This window comes from Pseudorca crassidens, chromosome 20, assembly GCF_039906515.1.
Source record: "Pseudorca crassidens isolate mPseCra1 chromosome 20, mPseCra1.hap1, whole genome shotgun sequence".
Classification (NCBI taxonomy): Eukaryota; Metazoa; Chordata; class Mammalia; order Artiodactyla; family Delphinidae; genus Pseudorca; species Pseudorca crassidens.
This window is the reverse complement of record NC_090315.1, coordinates 50,764,966-50,786,197: the sequence shown is the minus strand read 5'-3', so window position 1 is coordinate 50,786,197 and position 21,232 is coordinate 50,764,966. Positions and strand designations below refer to the sequence as shown.

The 21,232-nt window shown below is 39.8% G+C and overlaps 1 protein-coding gene and 1 long non-coding RNA gene across 3 annotated transcripts in view; one reads left to right on the top strand and one right to left on the bottom strand.

Annotated features, from left to right (window-relative positions):
- The window catches only part of LOC137214479 (uncharacterized), a 124,434-nt gene extending 113,741 nt beyond the window's left edge, over nt 1-10,693 (bottom strand). For both annotated transcript variants that reach the window (XR_010938926.1, XR_010938925.1), the window contains exons 1-2: nt 10,539-10,693; nt 3,431-3,531 (exon numbers count right to left, since the gene is read on the bottom strand). This is a non-coding gene — a long non-coding RNA (uncharacterized lncRNA). The remainder of the gene's footprint in view (nt 1-3,430; nt 3,532-10,538) is intronic.
- Nucleotides 10,694-14,892: 4,199 nt separating this feature from the next.
- DUXB (double homeobox B) lies at nt 14,893-19,900 on the top strand. Its single transcript, XM_067718416.1, is given in 8 exon segments — nt 14,893-14,917; nt 15,767-15,924; nt 17,897-17,942; nt 17,945-18,001; nt 18,369-18,485; nt 18,488-18,519; nt 19,124-19,142; nt 19,503-19,900. Coding segments are annotated over 8 exon segments (708 nt in total). The 3' UTR covers nt 19,757-19,900.
- The last annotated feature ends 1,332 nt before the right edge of the window (nt 19,901-21,232 follow it).

Here is a 21,232-nt window from a genome sequence, read left to right as displayed (position 1 = left end):
GATGATGAAAATATTTTTTTAGGCCCGCTGATTCCCATCTCTGTTCTAATGCCCTTCACCTCTCCCTCGCCACCCCAAGTCTTGTCTTGGGAATGGAAAGGACCTCAGCCAAGCTGTCGACCCTCCCCCACTTCCCAGTGGCCATCTCCATCCTCAGCCACTGATTGGCCAACCCAGTGACAGTTGGAGCTGATGTTCACAGACTGTTTAGAACTCTGCCTTCCACCAGGACAGAGCAAGGGCACATGGTCCAGGAGGCACAAGCCCCCGCTGAAGACCAGCCTGCCATGACTGGGCCTTGGGAACCCCTACCTCTCTCGGGATCATTTTCCACTCGCCACTGCAGACTGCCATGAGACGTAAGCAAGGTTGTGTGCAGCCAGCTGCCCTTCAAACCTCACAGCACTGTCGGTGCCCAGGTCATCCATGTCACAGGCAGAGACAACCATCTACACCAGCTGGGCTATAGCAGGCCCCCTTCCCAACGACCTGAGGTCCTTCAGAATGGCTGATCTGAATGAGGTGGTGGAATCTAGGAATAAATGTATTTTGTTGTTCAAATTAACAGAATACAGACCACTTCCTGGTCTTGTGGAGAAGAGCATAAAGCATGCAGTAGTGCATGTCTCTGACCTTGGCCACGGGTGAGTGAGACTACTATCAATTCTACTTTAAAAAATAAAATTTCAAAGTGTCTCTTATTTGGTTTTGATGGAAAAAATTTTCACATATTGAGGTATGGGGAAGTCATTCTGTCTTTCACATGATTTAACTTGAACTTTATGCTAACTAGAGTAGCTTGTTTTGTGGCCCATCGAACATGTACAGTACATCTGCTTTAACCATTAAAGAAAAGAATGCATTCAAAAATCAGAATGGAGTAAGTGTGGTTCAGGCGTCCAAACTAGAGCCAGGTGGCCATTGTGGATGTAGTTTCAGACAAGTTCCTGCATCACTGAGAACTCGAAATTTCTGAACTGGATGAATTCAAGGACACCACCAGCCGTTCTCAAAACAATATCTGCTAGCAGCTGCCGGCTGCAACCTTGTGGTCTCAAGGTCCTCACTTGTACGTATACAACTATTTCAGACCCCAACCAATCCTTACTTGACAAGCACCCTTACTTCTTGCCAGCTTCAGTCCTAATTCTTGACAAACAACTTACGTAGTTTTGTGAGTTTTGCCTTTATAAGCCTCCCCCATTCTGTAGTCCAGCAGAGCACAATTCAAGTGCTTCTGGAATCTGTATCTCCCAGATTATAGTCCTCAGTTTGGCTCAAATAAAACTCTTTTCTATTCCTTTTATAGATTGTTTGTTGATTATTTCAGTCAACAATTTATTATTTTTTGTCACACGGTTATTATTTGGGGTGGGGGTGGGAATAGTAAACCAAAGAAAGCACCCTCCCCCCACAGCCAAAGAAGCATTGTTAGTTTTTAGTTGTATCATGACATTTTGCCTGATCATACAACTGAAGTTTTTCTTTGATCACATTGAATCATGAATGCTTTTGAGTTTGGCAGATATGTCCCCAACTAACCCAAGTATATGGGGTCTCCATCAGTTGATGCATTTTCATCCTAGGTGATGTTCTAGGATGTCTCTGCCTAGAGGCTTCCTGATGCAGCCCGCACCTAAACGGGTTTCCCATATAGGCTGGCCCTGGCCCTCTGCTCCCCTGACATGACCCAAGATGAGATCTGACCCCTGGACACATTGCTGAGTATTGATTTACCTGAAGTGTCCCTCAATGTCGAATGTGCCTGGGTGACTTCATGGTGTCCAGGACAAGCCCAACTCGGGTCCAGGCAAATTACCTCCCAGCAAAAATCTGTCTCTCAGCACACTGTTCTGGGCACTATGTCCACCATTCTCTTTTTTATCCTATTTGCAATTTTGTCTTTCTTATAACTGTGGTTTTTATTCCTCTTGATGTAATAGGCATAAGTTTATGAATTTTGAATTATGGTTGACTCCAACTTAGGGATGTCTTAGAATTGGATCTTGTGGGGGAAAGGCATGTAGCAAATGAATATACATTCCATAGTAAACTGAAAGCTATTCAGCATGATTTCATGGTTTGTTCTAAAAACGCACAAAAAAACCTTTTTTCTGTTAAATAAATAATTGTACTAACCATGGAACCTTAAAACAAAATCTGGAATCTGAGTTTCAGCGACAGCCTTTTTTTTTTTTTTTTTTTGGCTGTGCCGAGCAGCTTGTGGGATCTTAGTTCCCTGACTAGGGATTGAACGTTCCACGGCAGTGGAAGCACTGAGTCCTAATCACTGGATTGCCAGGGAATTCTCCAGACAGACTTCTCTTTAATGACACTTTTGTACTTCCTCAGTAAAATGGAAGATGTGTGAATAATTAAGAAAAATAAAATTAGAAAAGAGGAGAGAGTTTAGAATCGAAGGTTGATTATTTGGATAGACTATTTGTTTTGTATTCCTTCCAACTGATAGAATATTTAGGACACATCAGGTTTCAGAAAGGCAAGTGGTATTTTTCTTAGACAAAATAACAAGAATATTATCAGGATATATAAGTGTTCTGTAAATAAATATACATGCATCTATATTCATATTCATATACATAATGTGTTATATCCTTAGGAATATTAAGAAAGTGCTACACTTGATTATTTCTCAATGTGAAGTGTGTGCTATAATGAATACAAGGTTAGAGATAAGAATATGTGATCTGACATAAAAGTTGGTAGTAAAGGAAATCTTAAGGTCTAAATACCATTACGAAGGTTTTGGCTACATATGTCAAGTTTTCTAGGTTTTAGCCTAAAGTAATATTACCCAAGGATCTGAAATTGTCTTCCAGGTCATTAGCATCCCAGCCATGGCAGCTTAACCAATTTATTCCTGGGAAAATGTTGCTAGTGTGTCATGATTGTATGCATATGAAACAGTTCTGAAAAGGACCCCAGGACTGAATAAGAAGAAATATATTTCACGTGTACTCAGTTTCACTGTATTAAAGTCTCTGTTCTTGGGGATTTCACATTTTATTTGAACTTCTTAATTTGAATGTCAGAAATAAAATATAGGGAAGGATAAATTAGGAGTTTGGTATTAACATATACACATTCCTATATATAAAATGGGTAACCAACAAGGACCTACTGCATAGCACAGGGAACTATCCTCAGTATGTTGCAATAACCTATAAGGGAAAACAATCTGAAAAAATATATATATAATATATATATAAAATATATATAACCTACTGTAACCCTGATGAACATCTACATTCTCATTCCCTACATTTACATATATAAAATATATATATAAAACTGAATCACTGTGCTGCACACCTGAAACTAACACAACATTGTAAATCAACTATACTTCAATTTTTTAAAGTGATAATTTTTTGAATAAAATATAATTAATATATTAAAACCTACTTACATGTCTTCCTGAAGCACCCAGACAGCAAGAGGCCTCAGATTTTAGAACAGCAGAATTCAGTGGTATGTTGATTTTTATCAAGAGGAAAGTAGCATGAAGATCTTGGAAAACCAGAATGATGTTAAAGCATTAGAAGAATAGAAGGGTAGATTTAAATGATATAATAATTATAATTTTAATGAGTAAATAATTAACAAAAGTTAAACATGAATTATAATTTAATGTTCTAATGGTAAACATACAGTAAATTTCAATTTTCTTAACATTATATCCTCTGGGCTTATAATATTGATACTGGATTATGAAATAATTATTATTTCTCTAATCATAAAATCTATTTTATAAATATAATAAATATGTAGTACTATTAAAATATTAATAGAAACTTAATTTGGAATTTAAAATGTTTTATTAACACCAATATTACATTAGTGATTGATAAAATATTATATTTTCATATTCTTTTAGGGCAATACTTTCCAAGTTTATAATTAATACTTATATAGAATCATATATAGTATCTGTTGGCCAATAAATAAAGTGATGTTCCTTATACTGATGTCATTTTCCATTTGACTGAACAAAGAAAGTGAATGTACTCCCTCTGGTGAGAGCACCAAAATCACAACTAACTGCTGAACAATCATCCACAGGAAGACGCTGGAACTCACCAGAAAAGATACCCCACATCCAAAGACAAAGGAGAAGCCACAATGAGACAGTAGGAGGGGCGCAATCACAATAAAATCATATCCCATAACTGCCGGGTGGGTGACTCACGGACTGGAGAACACTTATACCACAGAAGTCCACCCACTGGAGTGAAGGTTCTGAGCCCCACGTCAGGCTTCCCAACCTGGGGGTCAGGCAATGGGAGGAGGAATTCCTAGAGAATCAGACTTAGAAGGCTAGTAGGATTTGATGGCAGGACTTTGACAGGACTGGGAGAAACAGAGACTCCACTCTTGGAGGGCACACACAAAGTAGTGTGCGCATCAGGACCCAGGGGAAGGAGCAGTGACCCCACAGGAGACTGAACCAGACCTCACTGCTGGTGTTGGAGGGTCTCCTGCAGAGGCGGGGAGTGGCTGTGTCTCACTGTGAGGACGGGGACACTGGTGGGAGAGGTTCTGGGAAGTACTCCTTGGTGTGAGCCATCCCAGAGTCTGCCATTGGTCCCACGAAAGAGCCTGGGTAGGCTCCACTGTTGGGTCACCTCAGGTCAAACAACCAACAGGGAGGGAACCCAGTCCCACCCATCAGCAGACAACTGGATTAAAGTTTTACTGAGCTCTGCCAACCAGAGCAACAGCCACCTCTATCCACCACCAGTCCCTCCCATCAGGAAACTTGCACAAGTCTCTTAGATAGCCTCATCCATCAGAGTGCAGACAGCAAAAGCAAGAAGAACTACAATTCTGCAGCCTGTGGAAGGAAAACCACATTCACAGAAAGACAGACAAAATGAAAAGGCAAAGGACTTTGTACCAGATGAAGGAGCAAGATGAAACCCCAGAAAAACAACTAAATGAACAACCTTCATAGTCAACCTTCCAGAAAAATAATTCAGAATAATCATAGTGAAGATGATCCAGGACCTCGGAAAAAGAATGGAGGCAAAGATCGAGAAGATGCAAGAAATGTTTAACAAACACCTACAAGAATTAAAGAACAAACAAACAGAGATGAATAATACAATAACTGAAATGAAAAATGCACTAGAAGGAATCAATAGGAGAATAACTGAGGCATAAGAATGGATAAGTGACCTGGAAGACAGAATGGTGGAATTCACTGTGGCAGAACAGAATAAAGAAAAAAGAATGAAAAGAAATGAAGACAGCCTAAGAGACCTCTGGGACAACATTAAACACAACAACATTCACATTATAGGGGTCCACAAGGAGAAGAGAGAAAGGACCCGAGAAAATATTTGAAGAGATTATAGTCGAAAAGTTACCTAACATGGGAAAGGAAACAGCCACCCAAGTCCAGGAAGCACAGAGAGTCCCATACAGGATAAACCCAAGGAGAAATACAACGAGACACATGGTAATCAAATTGACAAAAATTAAACACAAAGGAAAAATTGAAAGCAGCAAGGGAAAAACGACAAATAACATAGAAGGGAACTCCCATAAGGTTAACAGCTGATTTCTCAGCAGAAACTCTACAAGCCAGAAGGGAGTGCCATGACATATTTAAAGTGATGAAAGGGAAGAACCTACAACCAAGATTACTCTACGCTGCAAGGATCTCATTCACATTTGATAGAGAAATCAAGAGCTTTACAGACAAGCAAAAGCTAAGAGAATTCACCACCACCAAACCAGCTCTAAAATAAATGCTAAAGGAACTTCTCTAAGTGGGAAACACAAGGGAAGAAAAAGACCTACAAAAACAAACACAAAACAATTAAGAAAATGGTAATAGGAACATACGTATCAATAATTACCTTAAACATAAATGGATTAAATACTCCAACCAAAAAACACAGGCTCACTGAATGGATACAAAAACAAGACCCATACATATGCTGTCTAAAAGAGACCCACTTCAGACCTAGGGACACATACAGACTGAAAGTGAGGGGATGTAAAAAGATATTCAATGCAAATGCAAATCAAAAGAAAGCTGCAGGGGCTTCCCTGGTGGCACAGTGATTGAGAGTCTGCCTGCCAATGCAGGGGACACAGGTTCGTTCCCTGGTCTGGGAAGACCCCACATGCCGTGGAGCGGCTGGGCCCGTGAGCCATGGCCGCTGAGCCTGCGCGTCCGGAGCCTGTGCTCTGCAACAGGAGAGGCCACAACAGTAAGAGGCTCGCGTACCAGAAAAAAAGAAAGCTGGAGTAGCAATACTCATATCAGATAAAATAGACTTTAAAATAAAGAATGTTAGAAGAGACAAGGAGGGACACTACATAATGATCAAAGGATCAATCCAAGAAGAAGATATAACAATTATAAATATATATGTACCCAACATAGGAGCACCTCAATACCTAAGGCAACTGCTAACAGCTATAAAAGAGGAAATTGACAGTAACACAGTAATAGTGGGGGATTTTAACACCTCACTTACACCAATGGACAGATCATCCAAACAGAAAATTAATAAGGAAACACAAGCTTTAAATGACACAATAGACCAGATAGATTTAATTGATATTTATAGGACATTCCATCCAAAAACAGCAGATTACACTTTCTTCTCAAGTGCCCATGGAACATTCTCCAGAATTGAACACATCACGGGTCACAAATCAAGTAGCTTCAAGATGGTGAAAGAGGGCTTCCCTGGTGGTGCAGTGGTGGAGAGTCCTCCTGCCGATGCAGGGGACACAGGTTCGTGCCCTGGTCCAGGAAGGTCCCACATGCTGCGGAGTGGCTAGGCCCGTGAGCCATGGGCGCTGAGCCTGCACATCCAGAGACTGTGCTCCGCAATGGGAGAGGCCACAACAGTGAGAGGCCCGCGTACTGCAAAAAAAAAAAAAAAAAAAAAAACCTATGGGATGCAGCAAAAGCAGTTCTAAGAGGGAAGTTTATAGCAATACAATCCTATCTTAAGAAACAAGAAACATCTCAAATAAACAACCTAACCTTGCACCTAAAGCAATTAGAGAAAGAAGAACAAAAAAAACTCAAACTTAGCAGAAGGAAAGAAATCATAAAGATCAGATCAGAAATAAATGAAAAAGAAATGAAGGAAACAATAGCAAAGATCAATAAAAATATTTGCAAATGAAGCAACTGACAAAGGATTAATCTCCAAAATTTACAAGCAGCTCATGCAGCTCAATATCAAAAAAAACAAACAACCCAATCCAAAAATGGGCAGAAGACCTAAACAGACATTTCTCCAAAGAAGATATACAGATTGCCAACATGAAAGAAGCTCAACATCATTAATCATTAGAGAAATGCAAATCAAAACTACAATGAGATATCATCTCGCACCGGTCATAATGGCCATCATCAAAAAATGTACAAACAATAAATGCTGGAGAAGGTGTGGAGAAAAGGGAACCCTCCTGCACTGTTGGTGGGAATGTAAATTGATACAGCCACTATGGAGAATGGTATGGAGGGTCCTCAAGAAACTACAAATAGAGCTACCATATGACCCAGCAATCCCGCTATTGGGTATATACCCTGAGAAAACCATAATTCAAAAAGAGTCATATACCACAATGTTCACTGTGGCTCTATTTACAATAGCCAGGAGATGGAAGCAACCTAAGTGTCCATCGACAGATGAATGGATAAAGAAGATGTGGCACATATATACAATGCAATATTACTTAGCCATAAAAAGAAATGAAATTGAGTTATTTGTAGTGAGGTGGATGGACCTAGAGACTGTCAAACAGAGTGAAGTAAGTCAGAAAGAGAAAAACAAATACCATATGCTAACACATATATATGGAATCTAAAAAAGAAAAAAAAAAAGTGGTCATGAAGAACCTAGGGGTAAGAGGGAATAAAGACACAGACCTACTAGAAAATGACTTGAGGATATGGGAAGGGGGAAGGGTAAGCTGTGACAAAGTGAGAGAGTGGCATGGACATATATACACTACCAAATGTAAAATAGATAGCTAGTAGGAAGCAGCCGCATAGCACAGGGAGATCAGCTTGGTGCATTCTGACCACTAGAGGGGTGGGCTAGGGAGGGTGGGAGGTAGGGAGACGCAAGAGGGAAGAGATATGGGGACATTTGTATATGTATAACTGATTCATTTTGTTATACAGCAGAAACTAACACACCATTGTAAAGCAATTATACTCCAATAAAGATGTTAAAAAAAAAAAAAAACAATGGAGCTGGAGGAATCAGGCTCCCTGACTTCAGACTATACTACAAAGCTACAGTAATCAAGACAATATGGTACTGGCACAAAAACAGAAATATAGATCAATGGAACAGGATAGAAAGCCCAGAGATAAACCCACGCACCTGTGGCCAACTAATCTATGAAAAAGGAGGCAAGGATATACAATGGAGAAAAGAAAGTCTCTTCAATAAGTGGTGCTGGGAGAACTGGACAGCTACATGTAAAAGAATGAAATTAGAACACTCCCTAACACCATACACAAAAATAAACTCAAAATGGATTAGAGACCTAAATGTAAGACTGGACACTATAAAACTCTTAGAGGAAAACATAGGAAGAACACTCTTAGACATAAATCACAGCAAGATCTTTTTTGACCCACCCCCTAGAGAAATGGAAATAAAAACAAAAATAAACAATGGGACCTAATGAAACTTAAAAGTTTTTGCACAGTAAGGGAAACTACAAATAAGATGAAAAGACAACCCTCCGAATGGGAGAAAATATTTGCAAACTAATCAACGGACAAAGGATTAATCTCCAAAATATATAAACAACTCATGCAGCTCGATATTAAAAAAACAAACAACCCAATCCAAAAATGGGCAGAAGACCTGAATAGACATTTCTCCAAAGAAGACATACAGATAGCCAAGAAGCACATGAAAAGCTGCTCAACATCACTAATTATTAGAGAAATGCAAATCAAAACTACAATGAGGTATCACCTCACACCAGTTAGAATGGGCATCATCAGAAAATCTACAAACAACAAATGCTGGAGAGGGTATGGAGAAAAGGGAACCCTCTTGCACTGTTGGTGGGAATGTAAATTGATACAGCCACTATGGAGAACAGTATGGAGGTTCCTTAAAAAACTAAAAATAGAATTACCATATGATCCAGCAATCCAACTACTGGGCATATACCCAGAGAAAACCATAATTCAAAAAGACACATGCACCCCAATGTTCACTGTGGCTCTATTTACAATAGCCAGGACATGGAAGCAACCTAAGTGCCCATCGACAGATGAATGGATAAAGAAGATGCAGTAAATATATACAATGGAATATCACTCAGCCATAAAAAGGAACGAAATTGGGTCATTTGTAGAGACGTGGATGGATCTAGAGACTGCCATACAGAATGAAGTAAGTCAGAAAGAGAAAAACAAATACCGTATATTAACACATACATGTGGAACCTAGAAAAATGGTACAGATGAACCAGTGTGCAGGGCAGAAATTGAGACACAGATGCAGAGAACAAATGTATGGACACCTAGCGGGGAAAGTGGCGCAGGGGGGAGGGTGTGATGAATTGGGAGATTGGGATTGACATATATATACCAATATGTATAAAATGGATAACTAATAAGAACCTGCTGTTTTTTAAAAATTAAATAAAATAAAATTCAAAAAAAGAAAAGAAAGTGAATAACTTCGAAATGAATGGATGTTTCTGAGATATTTTTTGTTTTGTTTTGTTTTTTGTTTTTGCGGGACGCGGGCCTCTCACTGCTGTGGCCTCTCCCGCCGCGGAGCACAGGCCCCGGACGCGCAGGCCCAGCGGCCATGGCCCACGGGCCTAGCCGCTCCGCGGCATGCAGGATCCTCCCGGACTGGGGCACAAACCCGCATCCCCTGTGCCGGCAGGCGGACTCCCTACCACTGCGCCACCAGGGAAGCCCTGGTCTTCACTTTTTAATAAACAAATAGATTAGAATCTAGGTAACTAAATCCAGAAAAGTCATTGTTTTACTTTCTTCCTAAAGTACAAATAAACATCTTCTCCAGGATTAAGGAAACACTTGGACAGATTCACTCTTTTCTCCCACACGTAGGCAACATCCCAAGTCTCTATCCCCTAAATCCAAGAGATTCCTTCATTTTCTGCACATCAGATGACCACATGAGCAAACACTTCCCATGATTTTCATCATGGTGGGTCCTGTCCTATGTACGGTACCTCCTTAGGCTTCACACCTGACACAAGGACAAGTCCCTTGGAATTCTTCATTTAGAAAATGGATTTCATGCCCTTCTAAATTTCACAAAAATTTACTGCAGTTGAAAAAAACAGGGTTGGGGGAGGCTATTAAACAAAGTTATAACAAATGGGTTTCTGGAAATGTTCAGATAATTGTTTTTTAAAAAAAAAAGACAACTCTGGTCATAGAACTTAAAGATACAAAAAGCAAATTTGTATATCCATCACCTTAGTCTCAATTATGTCATTGTAATACGTGACCTTAAACACTAATGACTCACCTATTTCTCACTCATCCTTCTGGGATTCAGGTTAATGGTATCATTATCTAGGACCAAGAAGGCGCATGGTAGTGAGAAGAGAATGATGGCCCCAAAGATGGAGGATTCTGCTCAGAGATGGCACAGGCTGCCTCATTAAATCCATTCATATTTCACTGGCTGAAAGAAATCACAAGGCAAAGACTGAAATCAACAATTTGGAAAGTATAAGCCTTTTGGAAGACATGGCCTGATTGGGCTGGTGCCATGAAATATTCAGTCCCTATAAAATATATTGCACGGGGGCTTCCCTGGTGGCGCAGTGGTTAAGAATCCGCCTGCCAATGCAGGGGACATGGGTTCAAGCCCTGGTCCGGGAAGATCCCACATGCCGCGGGGCAACTAAGCCCGTGAGCCACAACTACTGAGCCGGCGTGCCTGGAGCCCGTGCTCCACAACAAGAGAAGCCACCGCAGTGGGAAGCCCCTGCTCCCGCAACTATAGAAAGCCCGTGGGCAGCAACGAGGATCCAACGCAGCCAAAATAAATAAATAAAATTTATTTAAATAAATAAAATATATTGCACGGGACTTTCCTGGTGGCACACTGGTTAAGAATCCACCTGCCAATGCAGGGGACACGGGTTCGATCCCTGGTCCACGAAGATTCCACATGCCACGGAGCAACTAAGCCCATGAGCCACAAATACTGAGCCTGCACTCTAGAGCCTGTGAGCCACAGCTACTGAGCCCACATGCTGCAATTACTGAAGCCCATGTGCCTAGAGCCCGTGCTCTGCAGCAAGAGAAGCCACAGTAATAAGAAGCCCACGCACCGCAACAAAGTGTAGCCCCCGCTCACCGCAACTAGAGAAGGCCCGCACAGAGCAACGAAGACCCAACACAGCCAAAAATCAATCAATCAATAAATAAAATTTTAAAAAAAAGAAATGACTTTTTAAATTTTTTTTTATTTATTTATTTATTTATTTATTTATATTGCAGTCCATCTATTTGGTCAAAATTATTGGCTTCTACCCCTAAAGTACACAGAATAATCTTACCCTTCTCCACCAGGCACAGTATGAAAGATTTTTCCAAACACAGTTAGGACTCAAAGCCCAACACCTCCATTCACACTCAAAGCAGCTGAAAGATCCAGATATAACTCTTCCTCATCAAAATATCAAAGAACAAAAGCCCATGCTATGAGCTAGTTGGAACATGGACTGGATCAATGTAATATCCTGCCATGATATGGAAGAAGAGGAGGGACACTGCACCCATTGAAACGTAGCAACAGCAAGATTCAGATGGGGGGATGTTTTGAGGAAGAGCTCCCTTTAGCTGAGAATGCTTTTCCCCCTAGTTAGGTCAATGTCTGATCCTAGATGAAGTCCTTACACCAGATACTTGGATGTCTTCTATGTTGCTTGGCCTCATTTGTAGGGCTATAGAGGCTATACCTCTTTGAGGGTTTTACCATCTGGATATAATATGAGGGGGTGCAGTTCACAAAATATTGTTTTTATCCAAGCTAAGTTTCTTTTAGTTAAAGCATGTGAATTTTCTGGTAATCCCACACATATATGTCAACAAAGAAAAACACACACAATTAAAGATGAATTAACCTATCTAATTATATCTATTTCCAGGTGCAATTAGCCCATCCCCCAATTCATTGTGCCTAATATTTCTGTTTCTCATCTTAAATATCTTGAGTTTATCAGTGTCTGTGGCAAAAGCACATACCATTTTTTTTCTGGTGGCAGTTTATAGTAATGCTGTCTTAAATAATAGAAGAATGATTGGTAGAAGTTATAATGCAATCACTGCTTTAAACCAAAGGTTTTAAGCCACAACCCAGGTTTTATTTTTGCTTTTTTTTAACTGTGTAAACTTTTTGTTAGAAAATATGTCTCCAAGTTCGTATTTCCTCATATAAATGATACAAAGTCTGCCTGTACACGTTATCTTGCAGTTCATACAATCTTTCTATCCCCTTCCATTTTTCCTGTTAAGGAACACATTTCTTTCTGAGCTCATTTCTCTCTAGCTGTTCCCAAGGCAATAGTAGCCAAGAGCACATGAGTCTTGACAGAGATATTCTGTTGTCCTTAAGTCAAGGCATAGAATATTTGTCGCATTTCCTGCCTTCCAGTTTTTCACAGCTGACGTTTACCAGAAAAAATTTACAGCAGCAAAATTTACAGTTGCCATCTTTTCAGGATTCAATAAATTTTTCCATCACCATGGTCTAGCCCCATGACAAATCCACATATATATTTTTTTCTTGTTAAAGTCATCACTTCAAAGTAAATAATTTAATAATTGTATCAGATGATTGTATTCAACCAGAGAAGCAGAATCAGTGTGTATGTGGAGATTTATTGCAAGGAACTGGCTTACCTGACTGCAAAGAAGCCTTGGCAAGTCTAAAATCCGTAAGGCAGATTAGAACTCTTGGGCAAGAGCTGATGCATCTATCAATAGGCAGAATTTCTTCCTCTCAGTGAAGCCTTCACTCGGTCCTTCTGGCCTCTCAGATGATTGACTTAGGCCCACCCAGATTATATAGGATAATCTCCCTTAGTCAAGTGATTATGAACTTTAATCACATCTACAAAATACCTTCACAGAAACTCCAAGTAGGTCAGTGTTTGAATTACTAGGGTCTGTAGCTTAGCCATACTGACACAAAACTGACCAGCTCTGTCCATACCTTGTCAACCTGGAAACCATACACATCTCCTGAAACCATAAATAATTTCCAAATAAAGATAATAACAAAGTGGTATTTCTGCCTAATATGGTGCAACTATCATGCCTACAAGAGAAACATGCTAATCCTTTCCCCAAAGAGGATGCAACATCCTTGGCTGATGTGAATACTTCTCTTTTGATGCCCCTTAAATACGGTGATTTAATGTTAACTATTATTAATACATCTTATATTGGATCATCAGGGAATAAGAGCAGGAGGAAAGCAAAATATTTTGTTAATATTTATACAAACATATTCATAATGCAATCCTCATAATTAGTATAACCTCATTTATACAAATGGTCACATGGTAATAGCTGGTATTTGTAACTTTTCGTCTGTTAGGGAACCGTTGACCAAAACTGCCCGCCTTGGCCAGGTATGATAACCGCTTACCTGAGTTGTCTCACAATAGGAGGTCCTGATAAAGAATGAAGTGCAACTAACCAGAATTCAGGAGGGGCCAAAAGGAGGAGGGAGGAGACGATGTGTCCTGCCAACCTCCCAGAAGCCCTCACGCTGAAATCCATCTTGACTGAGAGATGGGTGCGCCACCAGGAAGGACCCTGAGTCAGACGAAACATGGGCCAATCAAGATGACTGGCCAGAGACAACCTGGAAACTAACCCCATTACCATAAAACCTGAGACAATGAGCCCCACAGGGTCCTGCTCAGTTTCAGTACCAACATCTGTATCATTTAGTGTTCAATCAGAGAAACAGAATCAGTAGCATTCTGAACTCAAGTCACACAGGGAACTTGTGAAATTATATACATACTTGTGTGTGTACATACATACATACACATACACAAATAAAGACATTTATTAAATGGAAATGGCTTATACAATTGTGGGGACTGGCTAGGCAAGAATGAGATTTCTAGGGTAGGCCCTTTGGAAGGGCAGGCTGAAAGTCTCTGGCAGGAGATGAAGCTGCTGTCCATAGGCGTGATTTCTTTTCCTTTAGGAATGCACCCAGATTTGCTCTTAAGACTTTTCGCTGATTGCATCAGCCCCACCCAGATTATCGAGGATAATCTCCTTTACTTAAATCCAACTGATTATATAATTCAATTTATAGAATACCTTCACAGCAACACCTAGATCAGTGTTTTTTTTAATAACTGTGGAATATAGAATAGCCAAGGTAACACATAAACCATACTAACAATAATGGAAAGAAATTTGTTTCAGTAAGGGCTAAGGAAAACAGGGAGCCTAAAAGTGAATAGGAATATCGATCTAATATTAAAATAATATCATCAAGCCAAAATAATTAAGAAACAGGAGTACTAAAAATTATAGAGAACAAAGCATATATTATAATATATATTGATACATACATATGTACTATGTAAAGTAGAAAGCACAGATTCTAAGTCATATTTGGGGAGATATTATAATAGATGCAAAATTAGAATCTGGTAGAATCTGTATTTCCTCTTAACCTGATTACTTCAACTCTCTTCTGAAAAGTGTTAAATATTTAATGAAGGGATTAAATAGGAGGGTATTTAAGAAATGGGTGGGTCGCTCTGGGTGTTTTATAAATCCTGTGTCTTGCTTAGTTGTCCACTCATCTCTGCAGAATCTGGATACCTCTTCCCAAGATGGATTTGAACAGCACTGCAAGTGGTAAATTCCCATCTGTGTTTTGCTCTCTTCTTTGATAATGCCACATGCTTTGTTTATTTTCCAGAGTTTATAAAAAGTAAAATCCCAATTATGATTAGAGGAATAGGTTGTTGAAGCAGGGGCTGTTTTGCAGTGATAAGTTGTATCAGGGGATTGATGGGTGCTTTGAAGTGAGAGAATGCAATTTCAAATTTAAGAGACAGCCGTGAGTCCCATTATGTGGGTTTTCAAAAGTCTTAAAGTTAACACTTTAAATGGAGAAAAATATATATGGAATACATAATATTTTATGTTTAGTTTATATCTAATAATTTAACATTTTATATTTATTTAAATGTATTTTATCATAAAGTATCAGTTTTGTGTATTGTATTTAATTTATCCTTTTAATGTTTTTCTTGTTTTTGTTTTAATGTTTTACTTGTTTCATTTATTTCCATTTATTTTCCTAACTCCTATTTTCTTTGCATGTAATTTTGTGGATTTCTAGTAACTTCTTCCTTTGGTAACTCAGAGATGACAGACTGTCATTTTTTCTATTATATATATATTTGACCTGTATGTCTCCAATTTTTTCTTTTGGCCACGCCGGGCTGCTTGCGGGATCTTAGTTCCCCAACCAAGGATTGAACCCAGGCCCTTGGCAGTGAGAGCATGGAGCCCAAACCACTGGACCACCAGGGAATTCCCATGTCTCCAATTTAGAATGACTTTAGGTATATCCCTAAAGTAAAAATACAGAATAATCATTGGATTTACAGACTTTCAACCTGAAGTAAGATACATGCTCACCCAGTTTTTAATCCATAAACATATCCTTCATAATTCTCCCCATTTTCTCTTCATCAGACATACTATTACAAAAAGAAACCTGGCAAGGCAAGATTATTTACAACCAGAGTCAAAAGAATATCCTCCAAGCATGGTTTGAACATGACGCTTACCCTGAAAAAGCTAACAGGAAACAACTGGCCAAGGAAATTGGCATTCCAGAATCTAAAATTCAGGTTAGTATCAGGTTTCTATTTCATTATCTGTCAGGTTCAGGTAAAGAGAAAGGCCAAGCTTAGCACTGGCAGGTGATTCTCTTATGTTGGGTATGTTTCCTAAAGGTTTTTCCTGTTAAATAATATTTAAAACAAAATAAAAACAAGAATTACCTCTTTTACCAATGGTAGAAAACTGTTACTTCTTTTACCAATTGGTTGGGGGCATTCACTCTTGGAGAAAAGAATATACTGGTTGAGGCTCTCCAATAGGAGATAGTTAAATCAACTTCTGAGATTTAGAGATTATAGGAAATTGGATCACTATGATAATGCTATGGTATCAAGTACTGGAATATATACTGCAGAATAATGATTAATATATAATTATGAGGAAACTGTGGGGTAAGCACTCATGTAAATTCTCAAGCTAGTTTTTTTTTTTACTAATATCTGAAAAGTGATTCATACACAGGAGTGTATGAAATAAAATCCCATATTGTATCATTTTGAATAGAACTACTGATGTAAAAATAAAAATAAACTGGATTTCTTCGTCAGCAAAAAGATAGCTGTAAATAATACAATTATACCAACTGAAACAGTATTGAAATCAATAAAGGTCAATAAAAAAGGTGCTTTCAGAGGAGAATAATGAGTTCAGATTTTTGTTATCAAAAATAGTCTCCAGGGGCTTCCCTGGTGGCGCAGTGGTTGAGAGTCCGCCTGCCGATGCAGGGGACACAGGTTCGTACCCCGGTCCGGGAGGATCCCACAAGCCGTGGAAAGGCTGGGCTCGTGTGCCATGGCCGCTGAGTCTGCGCGTCCGGAGCCTGTGCTCCACAACGGGAGAGGCCACAACAGTGAGAGGCCCGCGTACCGCAAAAAAAAAAAAAAAAAAAATAGTCTCCAATAAGTCACTATATATAAGGGCATCAGTCTGAGGGGACGCTGGGGAGAAGAAAAGTTCCCCTTTTCTTAATGCATTTGTTTTAGGTGTAGGAAACAGTTTTCCCAAATCCCAGAATAAAGTGCACTTTGGGGGACTATCTAGTGATTAGCTGCATGAGAGGTACTAGGCCCATTTGAACTGAGGTGGAGGATGGCAAGTCCAGGAAACAATGTAGGATGAGGTTGCTTCTGCAACTGTGTTCAGTAACTTACTCATTAGTTTCCAGTTTCCACTTGGGCTTAAGACTTCTTATTGGAAAATATTTTTATTAATTAATTTAAAGAGTAGATATAACCTTTTAGCACAATGCCTGGGATATGAGTACTACATCAGATATTGGTTATAACTGACACCCTAATCTTACCATGAATTATCAAATTATCAAAATAAAACACTCAGAAATACTTTGAAAGCACCTTGCAATGTCAACTCCAGTAATGAGGAAACAAGCAGAATACAATTGGCTATGTTAGTGATAATAGTTTTAAAGCAAGATATATGGGGTCCCTAGGAGTTTCATTATCTATTGCTGACTATGGGATGAAATAAGTAAAAGTGTAGGTGAGTTAGCCCTGCTCTTGACTATGGCTAATTCTACTGCCCTACATAAAGAAATTCTTTTCTAAGATCAATCCCATATGTATTGTGTATTATGAAATGGTATTCTAATGAAAAGTTGATACAACACAAGGGGGAGAGAGAGAGAGAGAAAGAGAGAGAGAGAGAGAGAGAGAGAGAGAGAGAGAGAGAGATTGATTGACTTCCTTCGAGAGAACTACACTGTTTTTCTTAAATCAGGGAAATTTATTTTGGATACCCTGAGGATGACCATACAAGAAATGCTAACTTGAGTTGAGAGCAGATTGTATACCATCCTGAATTGTATGCTAATAATAGCATCAATCCCAGGATAATACATCGTCTTTCTCTTAGGGATATTATCCCAAGAGCAGTTGATCAATTCGTTTTGTTTAACTGCATTGATATTTGGAATGACACAGACTGAGTTACATGACTTTCACGTCGTCTTTTCCCACTCAGATTTGGTTTAAAAACCACAGAGCAAGACAGAGCCGATTGGGGTTCAGCTCCTCCTAGGGGAAGACCAAACCCATGGACAGAACCAGCCTCAGCCTTATACTCAAGGTAAGAACCCACCAGTCCAAATGCAGTTCATTAGTGGGTCCCATTGAGAGGGGAATCAATTCTGCATGTTGTGCCCAAATTCTCCACAAAGAATCCTTAGTTTTGGAGCCAGTTACAGCCTGTTCTGAGTAACCTAAGGTCATCAATATAAGCATGGTCCCACAGTGGCTGGGACAGACGGGTTCTGAGCAAGAAAGGCTTTGGACTTTTTGGTCCTGCTGCTCTGAGCAGGGCAACATCCTCCTCTTCTGTCATCTCAGGGGGATTCAGAGGGAGTAAGAGGTCAGCACTATCTTCCCAAGTTTGAGTTTCCAGCTTGAATGCAAAAATGTCCTAAAAACCCTATTGTCCCTGCGTTCTCTTTTAGAATACTTACCAAAAGGAGCCACACAAGACCACACATCGGTTCCAAGATCTCAATCAAACATTCTAGTTCAAGCCTTCAAGAGGAACCAATTCTTTGATATTGCAAACAGGAAAACACTAGCCAAACAGGCATTCCAGAATCGAGAATTCAAGTAAGTTTTATGTCTATGGCAGCAAATATCCCTAACCCATTAAACGATGTTACCCCGAGTGGTTGCTGGAAAACCTTGACTAACCTAGATTACCACAGCAATCAAGGACAAAGGCCTGGGATAGTAAACACCTGGCATTGCAAGTCACATTCCTGCAAAAGGAAGAATTTTCTAATCAAATTGTCAGTGGTGCATCTATTCAGAATCACCAGCAGCAAAACTGTGGGAAAATGTGAAAATTAATGTCTATTTTGAGAACACTCTCGTTAGGTTTTCTAAAGCTTGGCACTGCTGTCATTTTGGGCCAGACAATTCTTTCTTGGGAGGGGCAGTCCATGCCAGGTATAGTGTTTTTCAGCATTCCTGGCCTCTGCCAACTAGATATCCTGCCCATCTCTCCTTCCCCCACTTTTAACACCCCCAAAAAATCTACAGGCATAGTCAAATAGGGGAACAAAAGCACCCTCATTAGTACCTTCTTCTACCTAAGCTATGGGGATAGTGGTTCCGTATACATTCAACGCTCATGACTAGGAAGCATGTTCATAGGTCTATCAGCACAATGACCCTCATAAACACTTATCTGTGTTTATTAATCCTTCAGATTTATACACGTTTACAAGGTATGTATTCCTGTGCAAACACTGATTAATAGGAGGAAAATGTCAACCTCATCAAGAGACCTTGTTCCCTGATCCATCGTTGAAATTGAAGGGTGGATCCTAAAGCATATGCCTTTTTAGCCAGAGTTTCATCTATAGTTGATTGCTGAATGTGCTATGACCTAAATCTATGTGTTTGTATGTATGTATATGTATACATATACATACATAAACACACATACTTATGCATATGCACATATATACGTGTCCACACACATATGTACATATATACACATACTGAACACATGAACAAGGGCATGCAGGCTGTGCAGAGAGGAGAGAACTCTCCCTCTACTCTAACACTTGGGAATTATGTGCCAGCACTGCTGACTATGAGAGGAGACCCAGATACTCAGTACCCCTTCTGGCCCCAATACCAAGAACGCCAGGATCACCAAGAACAGACTGACATGGGAGTACTGCAGCTGGAAGACTATTCTCAGCCTCAAGCTGAGCACAAAAAACCACCACCACAGGATGTGAGCCAGGTGGACATATCTTACTTTCTGCAGTGGTGGGATGAGTGCTGCCAGGCTCTGATTGCAGAGCGGGATCCTCAAAAAGGGACCTACTGAGACAGACTGGTGGCCACACCACACAGAGTCAGCTGGAGAACCACCTCATGCCCTCAGCCAACCGCACCAGCAATATACAGAAACCTCAAGAAGCCTTTAGGTCAACTCCTGCCATCCACAGATTGTCAGTAAAAGGTACAAACTTTTTTGAATCCTGATCCACAGGAAGAGGACCCTCCAGGATTTTCAGGTTCTTCTGAACTTTGCAAAGCTCACCAGGGCTTGAGCTTCAGCAGGAAGAAGATAGCATTCTGAACCTGACCAGTCCTCCTTTCTTTGGATGCAGATCACAGCAATTTAAAGAACAATAAATAAGGAGGTCATCCTGTCAGAGGCAAAACTAAAGCAGGGGGAAGGAAAAACCACTTGGAAACCCACATGGAGGTTGTTTTTCTTGTGGGCAGTGGTTATCTTCTATACTCCACTAAGTGAAGGATTGTTTCCAAGCTCCACACTGCCTATGGAAGCACCATGGGCACTAGGTGGTGGACATGTCTGCTGAATTCTTCCAGAAAAAAAGTATTTTACTCAAGAATATGACCTTCTCTCTGTAATCACCATGTCCTCCATGGTCTGGAAAACCCACAAACTGTAACCTAACTCAGGTGAGAATAGATCTCTGAGGGACATATTAGAACTTCTTTCCCTCCTGGCATCATGAGAGGGCAAACTTGAAATTAGTTGATTGTGTAGAAAACGAAGGGATGCTGTACTTCTTGATGATGTGAGCTCATAAAAGTGAGCTTTTCCCCAAAGCTCCGAGGGTTTAAACTGGGAACTAGATACTACCTCAGCATCCATCATTACGGGAATGATTAAATGGATTTGGACAAATCCATAATACTGAGTAATCTTCACTTAGAAGTGTATTTTTACTTTGACTATTTAAAACATACAAAAAATTACAATTATAATAGCAATACCATATCATCACTGAACATAGTCTAATGATGCTAATATTTCCACTTTTTTAGTTTTTTGTATATATTTGCATATATGTATATATATATATGTCCATAATATTTCTTCTCTTATTATAAATACATTATACATTCATCTAAAACCTGGGATAACCATTCTCATTCTCAGTCATCCCCCCTCTTTTGAAAAGGTAAATTCTGAAAACAGATTTTGGTACATGTGGGTTTACCTTGGCAATAAAAATGTCTTTAAAAAATATCACTTCTGGGCTTCCCTGGTGGCACAGTGGTTGAGAGTCCACCTGCCGATGCAGGGGACACGAGTTCGTGCCCCAGTCTGGGAAGATCCCACATGCCGCGGAGCAGCTGGGCCCGTGAGCCATGGCCACTGAGCCTGCGCGTCCAAGAGCCTGTGCTCCACAACGGGAGAGGCCACAACAGTGAGAGGCCCGCGTACCGCAAAAAAAAAAAGAAAAAAAAAATCACTTCTTTGTTCATTTTATTAATTTGCTTTCTGTTTTGTCATATTTGCTTTGTTTACTTTCCATATGAAGGT